This window comes from Myotis davidii, unplaced genomic scaffold (genome assembly GCF_000327345.1).
Source record: "Myotis davidii unplaced genomic scaffold, ASM32734v1 scaffold78, whole genome shotgun sequence".
Classification (NCBI taxonomy): domain Eukaryota; kingdom Metazoa; phylum Chordata; class Mammalia; order Chiroptera; family Vespertilionidae; genus Myotis; species Myotis davidii.
In genome coordinates, this window is record NW_006290305.1 from 2797572 (window position 1) to 2818379 (window position 20808).

Consider the following 20808-nt stretch of genomic DNA (forward strand, 5'->3'; position numbering starts at 1 on the left):
CTGAACTGGCAGAGTGGATGGAGCTCTGCCAATCTCTAGACCAGCGGTTCTCAACCTGTGGGTCGCAACCTGGCGGTCGAACGACCCTTTCATTGGAGTCACCTAAGACCATCCTGCATATCAGATATTTACATTACGATTCATAACAGTAGCAACATTACAGTTATGAAGTAGCAAGAAAATAATTTTATGGTTGGGTCACAACATGAGGAACTGTGTTTAAAGGGCCAGAAGGTTGAGAACCACTGCTCTAGACTGGTTTTAGGAGAGTGTCTTTACCTCTCTGAGTTTCTGTTTCTTTGTCAATTGAAGGGGCATAAAAATTCCTCTACACCTGCATTATGGCTGTTTTGGAAGAATTAAGTAAGATTGTGGTTAAAATACTTTATAAATTGTGACACATATACAAAGATATGTTTTAGAATAAAGATGATGGTGTTACTTCAAGTTTCTATTGTCTTGATTATGGGTTTAAAGATATGGTATTAGGTGATAAAAGCATCAATTACTATCTGGTATCACTTAACTTATTCTCAAAGTTCCTTTATATTTAGTAAATTTAATGTGTTTAATGTTTACTATAAGCACACATTGATTTTGATTTATAGATAGATCATTGTAAACATTTTGTTATACAGCTCTCCTCCAATTTAAGGTGCCCAAAGGATTCAGAGAAACTTCCGTTATGAAATAGATTATAATGGCACCTGAACAGGAAGGGAATCAGTTCCGTGACACCACCCTCTCCTAGTTTCCCCTCTGATTTCTTTTTCTACTTCTTTGAGACTCTTCTTGATTCTTTAAGTTTCTATCTTGGGCTCACTTCTTCCTGTTCAGCCATGCCCTTTTCCATAGTTTTTGTTTCTGGCTATCTTCCAGCCCCAAATCTACAGCACAGATTTCTCTAAAAGTTCAAAGTCATGCATCCATCTGTCTGCTAGATAGAGCCTCCTTATATCCTACAAGTAAGACAAGCCCAACAAGTCCACAAGTAAACTCATCTGCTTTCTACCCAAACTATCTCTTCCTGTTTCCTCATCTCAGTGTGCCCAACACAAACTTCAGCATCATCTCTGACTCTTAACAGCCAAGCCCTGTTGATTTTACTTCTGGAACTTTCTAGGCTTCCACTCAACAGCCACTGTCTTAACCTAAGTTGTCATCTTCTCTCGTCTATTTATTGCATCAGTTCTGATTACTCTCCATAGTCCAGCTCGGAACTCTACAGTCACTCCATATTGATGTTTTTTGACTCTCAGCCCTTCTGTTACATTGTGACCTTCATTATGGCAGGACCCCAGTCCCTAGTATAGGGACTTGGCTGTAAAAAGAACTCCCATAGGTGTTGAAATTTTTTAATGTACCTTATAATTACTAAACTACAAATGAAAGTTATGTCAATTTATCCCTGTCTGATTTTTATGGCAGCAAGTGTTATCTCTTAAAAATTATGTTTCGCCCAGCCAGCATGGCTCAGTGGTTGAGTATCGACTGGTCAGGGTTTGATTCCTGTCAGGGCACATGCCTGGGTTGTGGGCTGAACCCCCAGTGTGGGGTGTACAGGAGGCAGCGATCAATGACTCTCTCTCATCATTGATGTTTCCGTCTCCTTCACCAATTCTCTCTGATATCAATAAAAATACTTTTAAATGATGTTTATAGCATGCAAAGTGACAAATCCATATCAGCATTTACATAATAATGAGCCAAAACATATAAACCATGTGAACCAAGAGTTGTTATCCTGGGATCCTTAACTGGGCCTCAGGAGGGTCTGTGAATCCCCTGAAATGTTTTAAAAATGTATGCATATTTCACAGACTATATGTATATAGATTTTGTTTTGAGAACAGAGAGTTAGAACCACTATGGAAAAATAAGGAAATTAATTGTAGGATAATTGTTTTAAACTAGATTTTTAAAAATTTACTACACCTTGAAAAGGAATAATGGAGGTAATACAAACGGTTTCAACAAAACTATAGAGAAAAACAAATAGTTTGTCATGAGAAAAGTAAGTTTTATGATTTACAGGAGTAAAGATTAACTGGGCTTGGGATTATAAACTTTAATGGCAGCACCAACAGAATAGAGAAAGGAACAAGACAAGCATAATGTACTTGTATTACTGCGATGGTATGTGGCATTGAGTCTCTTTTTCTCTTTTCTTTTTTTCCAATACTGTTTTGAACCTTTATTTTCTATTAAACATTGTGCCAGCTGTTGGGGGACACAGATGAATAAGACATCATCCCTGCCCGCAAATGCTTACAGAAGAGTGACTCTGGAGTGTCCTGCATGTTCATGGTGCAAGAGATATACATGAGTGCTAATAGCAGACAGTGAGAGGGCGTTAAGTGAGGTCATTTGAAGGAGTTTAAGGAAGAAACTAGCAATCTTTATAGACATCAAGGGGACACTCTTAAATTGCATGGAATGTCATCACAAACACTTGTCACACACATATTCTCCTGTTTCATTTTAAACAAATTAGATGCTAACTAACAGAAGCCCTATTTTACAATAATTAAATATCAGTTTTTGTTGATTATATCGTATCTTATTTTAACCTTATTACTTGGTATTTCACAACAACCAGAATTGAGCTATTATAGAAAGTGATTTTCTATGAGAATCTTACTTCTAGACTTCTGTCTTCAAAGTGATCTTAAATTTTAATTGAACAGTAAAAGATTTGGGCTCATTATTTCTGTAGAAATATATTGGTTCTTACAATTTTCCTTTGGGGGGTTGGTTAGGATAAGCTTGGCAGAATTAGCTTGAAGAAATGTTTCCCTAAATATTTTTATAACCTTTTCCTCTCCATGTAATTGCAAGTAGAAACCCCACTGTTGAAATGGGGGAAATATGTAAGTGTTTAAAGAAGAAATGTTACCCATAATTTCAACAGCCAGAGGCAGTTCCTGCAAATCTACTTGTGCATCTTGAATTGGAAACAAAAAAATTTATGTACAGTATTCTTCTGTCTTCATTTAACATTGTATGTGACATGAGCACTTCCACTGCCATTAAATATGACTCAAAAGATTATTTAGAAGGACATGATATCCTCACATATGGCTAAACTGTGTTTATTTACCTACTTCTCTATTGTTTTACAGACTGTTTTCCTATTAAGTCTGAAATTACTATTCTTGTGCATAGTGTTCATATCTGATCTTTTTTTTCCTAACATCTTTTACTGTATTGAGATTTGGGGTTTAAAATATAAGTTGTTACTTTTAAAAGCATCATTTTTCTAAACATCTTAGTGGCTATGATGCTTGATTGCTGTCTTCTTGTGTTATATAGAACTTAGAAAAATCTGAACCTCATCTTTCAAGAAATAATAGCATCTCTTTCTTATGCAGTAATCAGTCTATTTCAAAAGATATGTTCATGTTCCAGAGAAGAGCAGAATAATATATTGGAGAAGAGTGATGAGTGCTTTTACAATGTGTAGTGTTTTATTTACTCTACATAATTGGGGAAATCTAGATTCGGTAGTATTTGAGTTTAGAAATGCAGAGTTTTTTTTAATGGTGTGTGGAGGATTATTCTCGTCAAAGTAAAATCTCAAAAGACAACTAAAACACAGTAAATTGGTTATTTAAAAGTTAAAGTGTAGGCCCTGGTCAGTTTGGCTCAGTGAATAGAGCGTCAGCCTGCGGACTGAGGGGTCCCGGGTTCAATTCCGGTCACGGCATGTGCCTTGGTTGCGGGCACATCCCGGTAGGGGTTGTGCAGAAGGCGGCTGGTCGATGTTTCTCTCTCATCGATGTTTCTGGCTCTCTATCCCTCTCCCTTCCTCCCTGTAAAAAATCAATAAAATATATTTTTAAAAAAAAGTTCAAGTGTAGTTTGTATATTAGGATGAAATACCTAAAATATTATTTCCTGATTATCAAACAATAAGTATGATTTCTTAACACATAGTTGCTTTATTTGCCCCATTTAATATTCACACCCCCTTTGTTGACTTAAGTGCTTTTTAAAACATCTGCATGTGATTCTGACATCTTGCTAAGTTGAGTTTGAGATTAACTGAATGCTTTTCCTTCACATCATTTTTTTAAAAAACACTATATTGAGACTTTGGGTTGTAAATATAAATTGTTCCTTTAAAAAAACACCTGCCAAAAAACATATCGAGAAATACTTACATGCTGTTAAATGTGGGCATTAGAGCACTATAGGCTGTTTTCTACTTGGAAAACTTGAACTGGGCAGACACGCCAATACTTCCTTCCCCACTAGACCTAATGTTCTAGTCTCTTCTGACCACAGAAGCACCTGTATCCCTGAGCCTAGGTCATAGAATATACAGTCCTGGTAAGAATTTGGGGCTGTAGTGAAAATAGATAATTCTGACTGTCATGAATACCCAAATCCATCAAATCTTTGTATAACCTTTTTAAAAACAGTTTTATTAAGATAAATTTACCTATCATAAAGTTCATCCTCTTTAAGTTATAAAGTTCAATGGGTTTTAGTATGTTATAAAAATTTAAAAACAGCCCTGACCGGTTTGGCTTAGTGGATACAGCGTCGGCCTGTGGACTGAGGGGTCCCGGGTTCGATTCCGGTCAAGGGCATGTACCTTGGTTGCGGCGCATCCCCAGTAGGGGGTTAGCAGGAGACAGCTAAATCGATGTTTCTGTCTCATCGATGTTTCTGACTCTCTATCTCTCTTCCTCTCTGTAAAAAATCAATAAAATATATTTAAAAAAAATTAAAAACAAAGTATTCAATAGGAAATAAGTTTATTCTTAAAAAAGTATATTTATTGAGCTTTTTACTATGTACCAAGTACTGTTCTGAGCACCTTTTCTTTTCTCTCTCTCTCTTTTTTTTTTTTTTTTTTGGTACAAAATTATTTAATCTTCCTAACAGTTCCATGAGGTATAGGTATCATTATTACCATTTTACAGATGAAGTAACTGAAGCACAGAGAGGTTAAGTAACTTGCCCATAATCACACTGGTACTAAGTGGCAGAGCTGATGTTCAGATTTAGGCATTCTGGCTCCTGAGGCCTCTTTTCAACTACTAGGTTACACTGCCTTCAGTAGACAATTATTGACATACTAGAGGCTCAGTGCACGAATTTCATGCACTGGTAGGGTCCCTAGTAGCTGCTGGCTGCTGGCTGCTGGCCAGGGCTTCCCTCCCTTCCCCCAGCCAGCCCTACCCCCTGGTCGAACTCCCGTTCGAGGGGACAAGTTGCATGCTACGCTTTTATTATATAGGATTGTGATGCTGCTAGTTCCTAAATGAGACTTCGTATAAAATGTTTCACCTATATACAGAGAGCCAAATTTTCACCCTGAAATAAATTATTTAATAACACATTTATCTTTAAATTTTAAAGATTTGTATGTTCTGTAAAACTGTGTTTTTTAAAATGGCTATTTTTTTCTTTTGATGTTATATTGAAGTAAAAAATTCTGTAGTACTATGGTTCTTAAGAATTTAAGTCTTTATCATGCTTGTTTTTAACATGTTCTTTAAAAAGTTTTCTTCTTCTTTTAATGTTACTTCATTTGAAGTCTGAGTGATAGAATTGAAACTAAGATTCACGGTTTCATTATATTTTAGATTTTTATTTACTGCCTTCTGCCTTACAGTCTGAAATGTGCCACTCCAGGTCTTCTCGAATTTTCCCCTCTTTCTTGTCCTCCCTGTATATTTCTAACAGCTGAATTATTTTCTTTTTATTGTTTGTTTTCTTTTTTTCAGCAGTGCGGCCACTTAGCATGTCTTACAGTTTTGACTTGTCAGGTAAAAAAAAAAAAATGCTTTCACACCTGACGTGGGTTTTGTGGTTTCTGTGAAATACATTTCATTCATCTGCTTGTTCAAACTTGTCAAAAAAGAAAATTGAAAGGCTTCTTCTAAGCTGTGGTCAGTAAAATAATACTTTCTGCTTATACTTTTAAAAAAGTAAAGCTGTAATAAATCTGTTGTCTACCAAGGGGTATGGAAGAACCATTACACCACACCTAGGGTTATGGACCGTGGCTGCCGATCCTTACGGTCTCTCACTCACCCACAGTCTTTTAAAGCAGTGATGTCACAGTCTACAGCAGAACTTTGCTTTAAGAGACTAGGAAAAAACCTTTCAAGAAACAAAGTTTTGACACTGCTTATTCTCTAAAGCATTTAAGTAGTTAAACTGAAAACTGTCAGCTACTTCAGAGAACTGCCGCTTCTCAGTTGATGGGCAAGAACTACTATCTCTCTGCTTCCTATAGAAAGGCCAAGTCACAAACAGTTCTGAGTGCTCATTAACAGTATGAAAACAGAAAAACACGGAATGGCATTGGTTGTAAAGTAGGAGCCCCGGGTTTGTTGTACAAGTTTAGAAACCTCCTGTTAAGTAGACAGGGATTAATAGTGAAACAAACAACTATTAACGAGTAAGTGTGATCTGTAAAATCAGCCCTCTTTTTAAACTATATATGAGCGAAGTTTGCAAGCCAACTTAACCTTGTAAATTATTTTGCAAGTTAGAATTTTTAATTTCGGAAGCTGTCGTTTTGAACATAAAATGAGATAAGATGTTGGGATTAATATTTTCTTCCAGAATTTTCTTTTATATGCCATGGAATTGTTGGCATATATTAAATACAAATTCATATTTAAAGAGCCAGAGAGTTCTAGTATTATATTCTGTTTATGACTATTTACTGAGTATCTTTCAACTGCTAAACTAGTTCCTAACTGTTTTTTAAACTTCTTTTTATATTTGTAGGTCTCAGACATGACTAATATTTGTGCTTTTAAGAAATTCAAATAAATAATTTACATTCTTCACTTACTTCTTTTGACTGACCACTAAAGAGCTTTTCTATTTTCTTTTATCTGCTTGAAAATTTTTATTTTACCAACCATTTTCAGAGTAACCTTATAAAAAATTTTGTTCTGGAAAATAAACTCAGAAATGTTTTGGAATATGTAAGTTACTACCAGTTTCGTAAAAGTTGGCAGTATATATTACAGACACTCTACCGCTTCTAAATATCTACTAAAGATGTTTCCATCAGTTGGACTGTATGAGAGTGGCTGGCTACCTAAACACATTGACCGTTGGCTAACACAATTAAGCACAGGTGACTGGTCTAGACATTATGCATGCCCACACATATTATATATAGGTGTATTTTGGGTTCTTATAGGTTATATGATGGGTTGTGTATTGGGAAGAAAGATATTGGTAGTTGACCTCCTTGATATAAACAACTAACAAAAAGTTTTTATGTGCTTTCACTGCTCATCATTTGCTATAGTTTAATTCATAATTCAGTGTATATACTTCATGATTTCTACATGCTTTGTTCTCAATTGCTTGGGCTACTTTTATGTTTTCATTGTTGCATCTTGACAAATTATAAATGGGCCTTGACTGGGTGGCTTAGCTGGTTGGAGCATCGTCCTGTACACCAAAGGGTGGTGGGTTCGATTCCCAGTCAGGGCATATACCTAGGTTGCGGGTTCAGTCCCTGGTCAGGGCATATACAGAAGGCAACCAATCGATGTTCTCTCTCACACTGATGTTGCCCTTTCTCTCTCCTTCCTTCCCTCTCTCTAAGATCAATATTTAAAAAATTATAAATGGAAAAGATGGATCCATTCTTTAACCTAATGCCAAGTTGGAAAACTAAGGAGTAAATATTGAAACATGTAAATAATTCCCCTGAACTCAAGTGTAGAATAAGACATAAAGTATATTCTGTTGCTCAGGTATATCTTAGAAATATTAATCCTTAGTGGAAATTTTAATCAATTCAACATTAATTAAAGTAAGTATAATTTATTTTTGCAATGCAAATATTAAATATGTAATCTGTATCCCAGTTATATTTCCTCCAACTAAGTAAGGCAGCAACTGGGTGTATCTAATACACATAAAGTTATTATAATAAAGTATTCAGTATCATGGCCATGCACTGAACCTGAGATATGTGACTTTTTAAAAAAATATATATTTTATTGATTTTTTACAGAGAGGAAGGGAGAGAGATAGAGAGCCAGAAACATCAATGAGAGAAACAAGGACCAGCTGCCTCCTGCACATCCCCCACTGGGGAAATGCCCACAACCCAGGTACATGCCCTTGACCGGAATCAAACCCGGGACCCTTCAGTCCGCAGGCTGACGCTCTATCCACTGAGCCAAACCGGTTTTGGCGATATGTGACTTTTAAAGCCATATCTAGCATCTTAAATATTTTGTTTAGTTATAAATATCAGTTGTTTTCCTCAAGAAATTCTGTCTTATGTAGAAGTACAAAGTTTTATCCAAGTATTTGGTTTTCTCACACTAAAGTAATGAGGATTTATTTATTTGAACAGAAGAGTATAAGTAATCAAACTACTCAAAAACATCTCTTAAAAATATGTTCAACTGAGTCTTTTAGAAATATGAAATATGAGATGAAATCACACAGTATTTAGTCTTATATGTGGAGATCATTCTGAAACCTTACTGTTACATAGCATATTTTTTATTAATCTTATTTATCTCAAAGCCTTCAATTTAATACAAGGTGTTTATTTTATTAGTTTTAGTCAGTGAATTCTATCAGTCTCATAGCACAGTGTTTAGGCAGTTAGAGAGCTAATGGGTAATTTCTCAAATCCCTGCCTTGAGAATGAAGTGAACTCATGGCAGCCCTTATCACTTAACAGTGTTTCCTAAGCTTCAGTTCAGATACCACCCTCATGATTTTTGCCAGACTTAAGTGCTACCAGGTATTATTTTAAGTTTTTTAAATCTATCATAAATGACTTAAATATCTTAAGCAAAAACATCCATAAAATCATGCATCTGATAAAGCATTTTTTTAAAAAACATTAAAGTAAATATATAACTAAAACTGTTTCAGTGTTCCTCCTGGCACTCCTAAGTGGTCTCACCTGACCTGATAGATTGGGAATGTGAGACCTGCCTTGGGAAGCTGACTGCGCTGCGTTCTCACCATACCTCCAATTTGGGAGCCTCGATTGAAATATGGGTAGTTAAGAGAGAAGAAATAGTGTGCAATTTTAACTTTGTGCTTTCTCTTGAAAGGCTCACTAGTACAACAACATGAACAATTCCATAGGAAGGGTATGAAATAAGATACACTATGGAATCAGGTTTTTAAAAATATGTATTTCTGCCGTAGCCTGTTTGGCTCAGTGGATAAAGCATTGGCCTGCTAACTGAAGGGGCCCTGCTTCCATTCTGGTCAAGGGCACATGCCTGGATTGCAGGCTCAATCCCAGTAGGGGGCATGCAGGAGGTAGCCAATCAGTGATTCTCTCTTATTATTGATGTTTCTATGTCTCTCTCCTTCTCCTTTTCTCTCTGAAAAAAAAAAAAGAAAGAAATTTAAAAATATGTATATATACTTCAAGACCATATTTAAGCACTACCTTTTTTCTTGACTAGGAATTAATCAGCCCAATCATTTCCTCCTTTGCTTTCAAGAAAACTTTGAAATTACTAAGTGTGGCAGCCTACCACTCTCTACACCTCCTTATTAAAGCTGTATTTGAAGACTTTAACCATTATACTGTGTGTAAAAACTCGCTGCTTTTACCCTTTTGTCCCCTTCAGCATACCTCCTTCCCTAATTATTTATTTGTTCTAGCTACTTAATACCTGGAAACATAATAACAAAAGTAATGCATGTGTTGCCAAAATTTCTGTTAGAAATTTTATGTAAACTGGTAAATGATTAATGGATGGTATGTCTGTCTTCTTCCTTCCTTTTTCCTTTCCTCTATCCTTCCTAGTTTACTCAAACCTTTTCTTCTAGTTCACAAGGGAGTGTTCTCTGGCCATCTTGATCTCTCAAACAGAAATTGTAAATATTAAGTCAGATAATGTTATAGAAGGCTGTACTAGAACACATTTATATACTTAATCTTTCCTGGAAATCCACTTCTTAAGCTTCAAGCATATAAATATTATGCGTTGGGGGGAACTACTGATTCTTAATTTTATAATAACCAGTTACAATGCTTTCCCCTCGTAAAGGAGCTTGAAGTATGTCTTTTTCGCTTAGTGTACCCTTACCCCCAGCTACAGGGGCTTCAGACTGTTCCATGTGCACAGACCTGCTCATGGTGCTGACCTGGAACTTAAATTATACAGTGACTGATTTTCCCATCTTTAAATACTCTAATTTGGTAGTTAGTTATTAAACGTTGATGTTTAACAATTCATTTGAAATACTGAGGAAAAGTGGTTCCACTTGCATTGGAGAATTCCAGGGTACAGTGCAAAAAAAAAAAAAGTGGACTTTAGAATCAGTACTGACTAGGATTCATGTTTCCGCCACACACTAGCTGTGTGACTGGCTAAATCACTCTGATCCTTGGCTTACTTGCTAATGTAGATACAAATTGGTGTTATTAATTGCTTACATTCATGGTGAACTGCCTGTAATACACACAGCATTAAGTATTTTATTTACTAGTACAGTTGTTAACTCATTTAATCCTCACAACAAACTCATGTCTGTTGTTAGCCCATTTTATAAATGAGGTAACAGGAGGTTAGGTAACTAGCAGCAGAGCTTGACTTTGAGCAGAGCCGTCTGCATCTTACTGTACTGTATACTCTGTGCTCTGCTCTGTACCCTGCATTTCTTTAATTTGCTACGTTGCTTTCCCATCCAGATTGGAGCGCTGAATAAACTAAGTCAGCTTTATCAGAAGGATTGTATCCCAGATTCTTTGTGTTCATGTTTATATGAATATGGGTTATTAGCTATTTTAAATCAAGCGATGTTCGTACCTGACAACCGTACACTTACTTAGGCTTCATGCATGCTATCACTTTGATCCACCTATCACTAGCTCTTTAGAGTCTGTAAAGTAAAACTAGCCTCTCTGAGCCTTTGGAAAATGAAGAAGTTGAGTCAGTTACCTGTAGAACTTCTTTTAGCTCTAAATTTTAACCTATAAATGGAATATATCATTAGTCAGTTAAAGGTTTTCTTCAGTTGAATCCGACAGTTAATATCTAACAAAAATGTTTTGTATACATAGGTGTATCAAGCTGCTGTGCTGTATTTGTGTGACATGGAAATGCTATGTCACTGGTGTGTGTTTCTGAGTGCAGGTACTTGGGGAAGTGTGTTTTGTCCACTGATTACCTTTCTTAGCTCAAGAAAAGGTGAGCTTCCTTCTTTCTCTTACCAGATGTAACTACCCCCGAATCTCCAAAGAGCACTGCGGAATCTTCAGTGGTGAATGGAGGTTTAACATCACAAAGAAAAGAAAACGGGCTAAATGCTGCACAGCAGGTGCCTGTGCAGCGGAAGAGGCTCCTGAAAGCTCCGACTCTGTCTGAACTGGACAGCTCTGACTCTGAGGTGAGGTCCCGCGAGGCCCTGGTTCACAAAGCTGGACTCTGAGTTCAGGATGCTTACACTCGCTGACCTCCCCATTTTTCAAGCAGTAAAGTTAGGATTAAAATTGATTGGTTTAGCAAGAAATAAAACAGAGGATTATTCGCTGTCATTTAGTAAAGATCAACATAATGACCATAGTATATAGAATAAGTTTTAAAATACTGATATAGTCTTAGATTACGATGGGGTTAAAATAAGTCAACAATTTTTAGACTTACATTATCTTAAATACCTTTTATATGGAGGAAGGGAAAAGAGACATATTTCCACTAAAAACACTTAACACTGTAGAATAATCATCCATTTACTTCTCTCGCTGAAATACACACACTGACACATCCCCACTGAAGGTTGTCCTTTCTGTGATAACATCAGGCAGGCCTCGGAAAGAAAGCGGCCAGTGTTCTCCAGAGTTCATCTTTCACTGCTGCCCTCTGGGCAAGATCTAACATCCTTGTTTTCAAGAAACAGGAAGGATGCTGTTGCTGATGCTTCCCAAATCTCTCAGTCCTCTGTCTGCAGCTCAGTATTGTGTATCTCCTCTGCTCCATCCTCAAAACCATATTCTTGCCCCCTTCCTCCTGGCCCCACCCCCTGGCCCCCCCACCACACCAACAATACACACAGCCCGCTTCTCATCTCCTGTTTGCTAATGTGGTTGCTGGCTCCACCCTCTTCACATTCATCCAGGGTAGAATTTAAGGCGTTATTCTTTAATTCCCCTCTCAGCAGTCTCCACCCCTAACCCAGAAGATACCAATAATAACAATTTTGTTACTAAATGTTTTTCAAACATTAAGAATAATAAAGAAATATCCTTACTGCTGCCTGACTTCAGTGCACACTGTCACAAATGCCGTCTCTCTCTCTTCAGGCCCCTCTTACCTTCCTCCTTCCTAGCCTTCCCAATTCCATCTGACATCCCTCCTGCTTCACACCTTTTGAAGGCTCCTCGCCACTTACAGGATTAAGTTCATGTCCCCAAATAACCTGGTGATCTGATGCCTGTGCCACCACTCCCTACCTCAGTCTACACTTCAGCTCTGTGCTTAGTGTGTTTGCAGTCTACCCTCATTCCTAACTCCTGTTTATCCTTTAACCGTCAGCATGTACCTTGCCTTCTCTTTTCCCCGACACCCCTAACCGATTAGGCCCCCTTTCTCTGTGGTTCCAATAATAATCTTCCCTTCTCTCTGTTATGTTAGGCGACTTAACACTGTAGTATCATAACCCATGTATTTCTCTCTCCCACCAGAGGGCAAGCTCCCTCAGAAGAGGGACTGTGCTGAATTCACTTTATATCCTCAGTTCTTAACACCCAGTAGACACTCGCATATTTAGATAAATTCATACTAACCTGTGAGAACAGCAATTGAAATTAAAAGACTGTCTAGCTCTGTACTGTTCACTATAGTAACCACTAATCTCTGTGACTGTTGAAATTTAAAATGTATTAAAATTAAGTAAATTTAAAACTCTCCAGTTCCAGTTCTTAAGTGCTCAGTGGCCACATGTGGCTGGTGGTGGCCATACTGGATGGCACAGACCACATCTCCACCCTTAGCGGAACTCTGTGGGACAGCACTGGTCTGAAGGACAAGGGGTGCTTCTCCTCCACCTACTGAACCATTTTTAACAACTTTTCTTTTCCTCCTCCACTCATCTCTTGAGGCAAGACTATGTACCTGGCCATCATAAGATAAATGGGCAGCCTGTACAATCTTCTCGGTTGTCTTTTTTTTTTGAAGATCTGCTAGAGTCCCAAATCCAAATCTTGAGATGATTTGCTAGATACAATTCTTTTAATCAGAGGGAGGCCATTTTTGAGCATCTACTCATCATCAGTTCAAATATGAAGCAAGAAATAAGGTGCTGACTTTATGCATATAGGCATAACCCATGGACACAGACAGTGGGGTGATGAGGGCCTGGGGTGGGGGGCGGGAGTGGACTGGAGGGAGTGGGGGGAGAGAAGGGGGACATAGGTAATACTTTTAACAATAAAAATTAGAAAGAAAGAAGGTGCTGAAAAGAGATGTGTTAGAGCAGGGTTTCAGCTAACTCAGACCTTTGTTGCTGGCTGCTGAGTTAAGCCTGGATGAGCCATAGTTTCTTAGTCAGTGGTAGTGAAATCTCAGACTCATGGAACAAGTGAATGTTCTTAGACACTCCCTGGAACTAAGCATTTTTCTCTCTTCCTCTTCAAATTAAAATTGATGTTTTTAAGTACTAAAGATAGACTAGTCAAAAGTGTACTAAATGAACATACTTATTATGTTCCTTTCTTCTGAATATAGAATTTTAAAACTTCTGAATATAATTTAAAAATATCTAAATATGTTCAAACTTTAACATTTAGAAAACAGATCCCTCGCCTTTTTCTCTGAGATTCAACAGTCTGTTCCATGCTTCTACGTCTCTTGATCTATTTGGTTCATCAGTTTATTTTATTCATTAGATTCCACATATGAGTGAGATCTCTTAAGACTTATCTAGCAGCTTTGTACACTTAAATAATAATAGTTAAATAATAAATAATAAGCATTAACTGCAAGCTTTTAAAAGTTCCCTAGTTATTAAACTTGGCCATTTGTTAAACTTGGCCCCAGAAACCACTTTTGACCTTAGAAATAGGTTATCTAACCTGTCATTTTGCCAGAAGTAGAACTAACCCGTGGTTTTTATTTAAAAAAACATATATCATGAGCATTTCCCCATCTCATTAAATAACCTTTTCCAACATGATGCCTAATATCTGTATGGTATTCATTCCTTCATAATAGTTTACCATATTTCATTTAACCAGTCCCTTATTTGGGAATTATAAATAACAAAACTATTGTAACTATGCTACATTTTTGCTTTGAACTGTTTCTGAAACTATTTCTAGAAATATCTTTTAGTCAGCATCCCCACATTTTTTTCTGTCTCCTACAAACTGGCTTGTATTTACCCCACCTGCCCTAGGACAGGTTGGCTGTTCATAGTGGGAGAATTCAAATCAGTAAAGAAGAGGAGGGTGAAAAGTTTGGACATACCTCTCAGAGTTCTGTGAAATTAGGCTTTAAAAATGTTTCTTGGAAAGGTGGGCTGAAGTATGTGAGGCAGGGGGCTGATTTCTGCTGTTTAAATCAGGGTAGCATAGTTATTTGGAAAGTGCTGTAATGACTTTTTTTTTTCGTTTCCTAAGAAAAACTCTTGACTTTGATTTCCTTTTGACCTTCCATAAGCAGAAGGAGGTCATGCTAGTTGTTTGATAGCTTTTCTGGAGATTTGTATGACTCTGAGGTTGAAGATTTGTTTACATGGCTTGATTTGTTTTTCATGGTAAGTATCAAGAGCGTGGAGGTCACTGTCCCAACCTTCTTTGTTTGAACCGTGTGGTTTACACAGTCTTGTTTTCTTCTGTTCTTCGATAAGATCCTTTGAATTGTAACTTGTTTGAAACTAATGCTTTCAGCAGTAGGTTTTAGGTGAGGCCAATTTTTAGTGAATGGCTAATTCTTAAAGTCACCTTAACTAAGTAGGTCTAAGAGAATTTTCATTCACTATTTGTCTTACATAATCATAGATTACTATATTAACCTGATTTTCTTCTATATTTAAAAATATTTATCAGTTTACTATAGATATTATGGAAATAAATTGCCTTATAGTTAGTGTGTATTCCTAATCATAGAGTAGATAATAAATTTTTTATGAATAAGTATTGTACTTCATTTTGGTATAGTATAAACCAATAAGATCTTTTCTCACTGGTAATGGGAATTTAAATTTTATTTGGCACAATGTAGACACTTTTCTACAATCATGGCATTTCATGGAATGTTTATTTTCATCCATTTATTCAAAAAATGTTTATTTATTATATACTAAGTGATGGATTTGATACTAGGTAATAGCAATGAGTAAGACACATGGCCTCTACCCTCATGGGGTTCCCAGTCTAGTACTGTTATAAATGTGTTAAATATTCCTCTAATAAAAATATTAACCACCATTTATTATAGACCAGGTAATGTGTTAAGCTTTTAGAATGCAGTATCTCATCTGATCTTTCCAATAATACTAGGCAAGATGGTATTATATACCCTCTTATTTTAAAAAATATATATTTTTATTGATTTTTAGATAGAGAGGAAGGAAGAGAGAGAGAGAAACATCCATCTGCTGCCTCCTGCTGTAAGCCCTCCACTGGGGATCGAGCCCACAACCTGGACATGTGCCCTGACCGGGAACCAAACCTGCACCTTTTGGTGCACAGGACAGTGCCCAACCAACTGAGCAGCGCTGGCCAGGGCAATATATACCCTCTTCTAAAAATGATGAAACTAAGAGTTCTGTTCAAGATGGGTACAGTAGGTAAGTGCTGTACTTGCCTCCACCCATGACCACATCAAAATTACAACTAAACTGCCCTGGCTGGTGAGTTCAGTAGTTAGAGTGTCGGTACCTCCAAGCCCAGCACAAGTGGCATCCATCTGGACATCACTTTGTAGCTCATACCATGTGGCCCCAGGCAAGGCACTGGCAGTGGCTAATTTTGGCCTGCACCACCCAAGAGGCCCCAGAACCATTGCACCCAGTGGTCAGCTTCCAGACCACAACCAGAGCATCACACAACCACCTCAACAAACAACACACCCAAATAACAGATTCTGCCGGCATCAGGGCCCCACTAAAGTGAATCTAGCTCCATAGGGTCAGCCCCTCACAACTGCTCCTTCACTGCAGTCATGGCCAGTCCTCACAACCAATCAGCCTGAGGATCAATCCCTTCCATTGACATGCCTCAAGGCTCAACTACAGTAAAGGGGCACATACACCCCACATGAGGGACCCAGCTGGAGATGCGGCTCAGGTGACTAGGGAGACTGCTACTGGGCCCATAGAACACCTACTACATAAGGCCTCTCTACCAAGACCAGGAGATGTTGCAGCTCTACCTAATGCATAGAAACAACCACAGGGAGGCTGTCACAGTGAGGAGACAAAGAAACACGTCCCAAATGAAGAACAGAGCAAAACTCCAGAAAAAGAACCAAAAAAATGGAGACAAACAATCTGTCAGATGCAGAATTCAAAACGTTGGTTTTAAGGATGTCCAATTAACTTAGAGGAAGAGTATATGAATTTAGTGAGAATTTTAACAGAGATAGGAAACCAAAAAATGGAGATAGAAAACATAAAAAAGAATCAGTCAGAGGTGAAGAATACAATAACAATTGAAGAATAATATATTAGAGGGAATCAATGGTAGATTAAATGAAGCAGAGGATTGAATCAGTGATTTGGAAAGTGAGGTGGCAGAAAACACCCAATTAGAACAGCAAAAAAGAAATTTTTAAAAATGAGGATAGTTTAAAGGGCCTCTAGAACAGTGGTTTTCAACCTTCCAAATGCCGTGACCCTTTAATATAGTTCCTCATGTTGTGTTGACCCCCAAACATAAAATTATTTTCTTTGCTACTTCATAACTAATTTTGCTACTGTTATGAATCGTAATGTAAATATCTGATATGCAGGATGTATTTTCATTGTTACAAATTGAACATAATTAAAGCATACTGATTAATCACAAAAACAATATGTAATTATATATATATATGTTTTCTGATGGTCTTAGGCGACCCTGTGAAAGGGTCGTTCGACCCCCAAAGGGGTCGCGGCCCACAGGTTGAGAACCACTGCTCTAGAATAATATTGAACTTAGTAACATTTGTATCATAGGGGTACCAGAAGTAGAAAAGAAAGATCAAGGAATTGAAAACCTATTTAAAGAAATAACAACAGAAAACTATCAAAGGAAATAGATATACAAGTCCAGGAAGCAGAGAGAGTCCCATGCAAGATGAAGCCAAACGGGCTCACCCCAAGGCACATCATAATTAAAATGGTAAAGGTTGCCCTGGCCAGTGTAGCTCAGTGCTTGGAGCATCATCCCATGCACTGGAATGTCATGGATTAAATTCCTGGTCAGGGCACATGCCTAGTTACCAGTTCGATCCCCAGTTTGTGCGCATATGGCACTGTTCAATGTGTTTCTCTTACTATTGATATTTCTCTCTCTCTCTTCCTTTGTCCCTCTCTAAAAATCAATTTTTAAAAAATGGCAAAGGTTAAAGACAAGGATCTTAAAAGCAGCAAGAGAAAAGCAATGTTACCTACAAGGGGGCTCCCCTAAGACTCTCAGCTAATTTGTCAACAGAAAATGTGCAGGCCAGAAGGGATTGGCATGAAATATTCAAAGAAGGAACTTACAATTAAGATTACTCTACCCAGCAAAGCTATCATTTAGAATTAAAAGAGAGGTAAAGATTTTCTCAGACAAGAAAAAGCTAAGGGAACTCATCAGCACCAAACCAGTATTACAGAAACGTTAAAGGGATTTCTTGGAGGAGGAGGGGAAAGGAGAGCATGAGGAGTTAAAAGAGGAATAAAAAATATAAGTAATCAAATACAATTACTACATATCTGTCAGCAATTACTTTAGATGTAAGTGGACTAAAACATTTAATCAGAAGGTGTAAGGTGGCTGAATGGATAAAAAAAAAAAAAACACCTTACATATGCTGTGTACAAGAGATTCACTTCAGATGGCACACACAGACTGAAAGTAAAGGAATGGAAAAAGGTATTTCATGAAAATGGAAAAAAAACACACACAAAAAACCTGGGGTAGCAATACTTATAACCAGACAAAATAAACTTTAAAACAAAGACTATAACAAGAGACAAAGAGGGACCCAGCAGTTTCACTTCTTGGTATTTATCTGAAGAAACCCGAAACACTAATATGAAAAGACATATATACCCACATGTTCATTGCCACATTATTTACAATAGCCAAGATATATAAGCAAGCTAACTATCCATCAGTAGATGAATGGATAAAGAAGTGGTACATATATACAATGGAGTCTGACTCCGCCCCACAAAAGAATGAAATCTTGCCATCTGCAACAATGTGGATGGACCTAGAGGTATTGTGCTCAGGGAAATAAGTCAGACAGAGGAAGACAAATGCCATGTGATTTTACTTATATGTGAACTCAGAAAAACAAACGACCAAACAAAAAGAAAATCAAACTCATAGATACAGAGAACACTTTATTTTATTTTAATATATTTTATTGATTTTTTACAGAGAAGTAGGGAGAGGGATAGAGTTAGAAACATCTATGAGAGAGAAACATCGATCAGCTGCCTCCTGCACACCCCCTACTGGGGATGTGCCCTTGACCGGAATCGAACGCAACCAAGGTGCATGCCCTTGACTGTCATCGAACCTGGAACCTTTCAGTCTGCAGGCTGATGCTCTATCCACTGAGCCAAACCCAGTAGGGCTACAGAGAACATTTTAATGGTTGCCAGGTGAGAAGCAGGTTGAGGGCTGGGTGAAAAAAGTAAGGGGTTAAGAAATACAAATTGGTAGTTACAAAATAGTCAGGTATATAAAGTATGTAAAGTACAGTGCAGGGAATATAGTCAATAATATTGTAATAACTATGTATAGTGCCTGGTGGGTACTAGATTTATCAGGGTGATTTATAACTTCATAAGCTATAAATCTAATTACTGTGTTGTACACCTGAATCTAATATGATATTGTATGTCAACTGTAAATGAAAAATAAAAATTTATTTTAAAAAAACAACAAATGATGACATTAAAATAAGAAGCTTGTAAAATGTCACATCACTCCAGTAAGGGACAAAGCTAGGACACAAACCCAGAATATCTAATTTTAGATCCTGTCTAGTTCATCTTCTACTTCCTTTGATGTTTTTTTTACATTATAATTTGGTGTCTCGTGTTAAAATAAATATTTAATAGCAAACTGTTATTACTCAGCAGGAGAGCACTAACAGTAAAATGTTATTAATTAGTCTAGGGAATCTCACTATTTCTCTGTTCTCTCCTTTCCCAGGAAGAGACTCTGCACCAGTCAGCCAGCAGCAGCAGTGTGTCTCCCTCCTTCCTTGAAGATCCGTTCCTGGAGGCTGTGTCCACAAGGAAGAGTAAGTATTTGTGGCACAAAGAACTAGCATCAGACACCTTAAAAACACACTTGTCCTCGAGTAGAGGATCCCAAAGTGCCTTGTAATTATTTGGGGTCTAAAGAACTAAGCCTGGAACTTCACTAGTCAAAAACAAAAATATTCAGTATATTCCTAGAGTGACATTTAAGGTAAGGCTAAACTAATAACAGGATTCAAGTTTTTAACTTAGATCAGTCACCTTTGGGTTTACTGATAACAGTTGTAGGAAATAAGTCAGTTGTCTGTGTGTGTTTTTTATATTAATTACCTCCTTGTCCGAATTTACGCAAGAAGTCCAATAATCACACTTGTTATTACCGTCCACACACATATACACATGTTTCATATCTATATATTCACACCCACAGGACATGTGTAAATAGTAAAAGCAATTTATAAATTTTAGAATAGAAGGTTAAGTGACTTCTAAATGCTTTTATTACATTTTTATTTATAAGATTTTATAAAGGATTAAAATTTTTATATTAAGGAAGATGATTCTGGGAAGATGGAGGGAGTAGGTAGCACCAGACAACAGTTGCTCTGGCAGACTTTGCTCTGTTTTAGAACTCTTGAGTCTGTTGAAGGCTTGCAACTTCCAGGGGAAGACTTGGGTAGTAAATTGTAGTTAATTCTAGTCAGCTATCAGCATAGAACCAACTACTCATCCTCTACGCCCAGCCCCTGGCAGACGGTTGTGTGCTGCTTCTGGAGCAGCTTGCACAAAGCTTGCGTTAGCCAGGGTGGACCAAAAGGACCCTGTCACCAAATGCTGTCCCCTGGTTGCTGCCTCTGACTCCAGAGGTGGGCAGCCATTGTTGCATTTCTGCTAGCTACCCTCTGCTCCAGCTCGAGGGACTCCCAAAGCTTTTCAAGGCCGGCACCCCCTTCTTTCATTTTTTTGTTTTTTTCCCCCTTTGAGAGCCAGACATTATACATTAGGACATTCAAAAGCAGCTGCATATCAGGGAAAGTTAGAGAGTGGCTATGCATGCCGAGGAAGGAATATTAGAACTTTGTTAATGTCACTCTGTAAAGGGCATGATTGTTTAACCGCTATGCTGTATATCTGAAACTAACACAGAATAATATTGGAAAATAAAAACATTTTTAAAAGAATTTTGGTTTGATTTGGGAGACTTTTAGATATACAAAATGCGTATTTTACATGATTTGTTGAATAATGCCTGAACTCCTTAATTGCAAAATTCTGTGGAAAACAACGTGAGGGCATTTGTATGTACAAATTTGAGACTGTACTCATATTGTGTTTCTAGGTAGGAATTTGAATGAATATTTTTTGCTTTTCTCTTGCAATTTCTGTAGCAAGTTTATCTTGCAAAGATTCTTCTATAACAGT

The 20808-nt window shown here is 37.4% G+C and overlaps 1 protein-coding gene across 1 annotated transcript in view; it reads left to right on the forward strand.

The window, feature by feature from the left end:
• Positions 1-20808, forward strand: part of LOC102757331 — a 143320-nt gene that overhangs the window by 107902 nt on the left and 14610 nt on the right. Inside the window, exons 20-22 of the mRNA XM_015563582.1 lie at positions 5739-5780; positions 11195-11367; positions 19337-19427. Coding sequence (XP_015419068.1) covers positions 5739-5780; positions 11195-11367; positions 19337-19427 — 306 coding nt within the window. The remainder of the gene's footprint in view (positions 1-5738; positions 5781-11194; positions 11368-19336; positions 19428-20808) is intronic.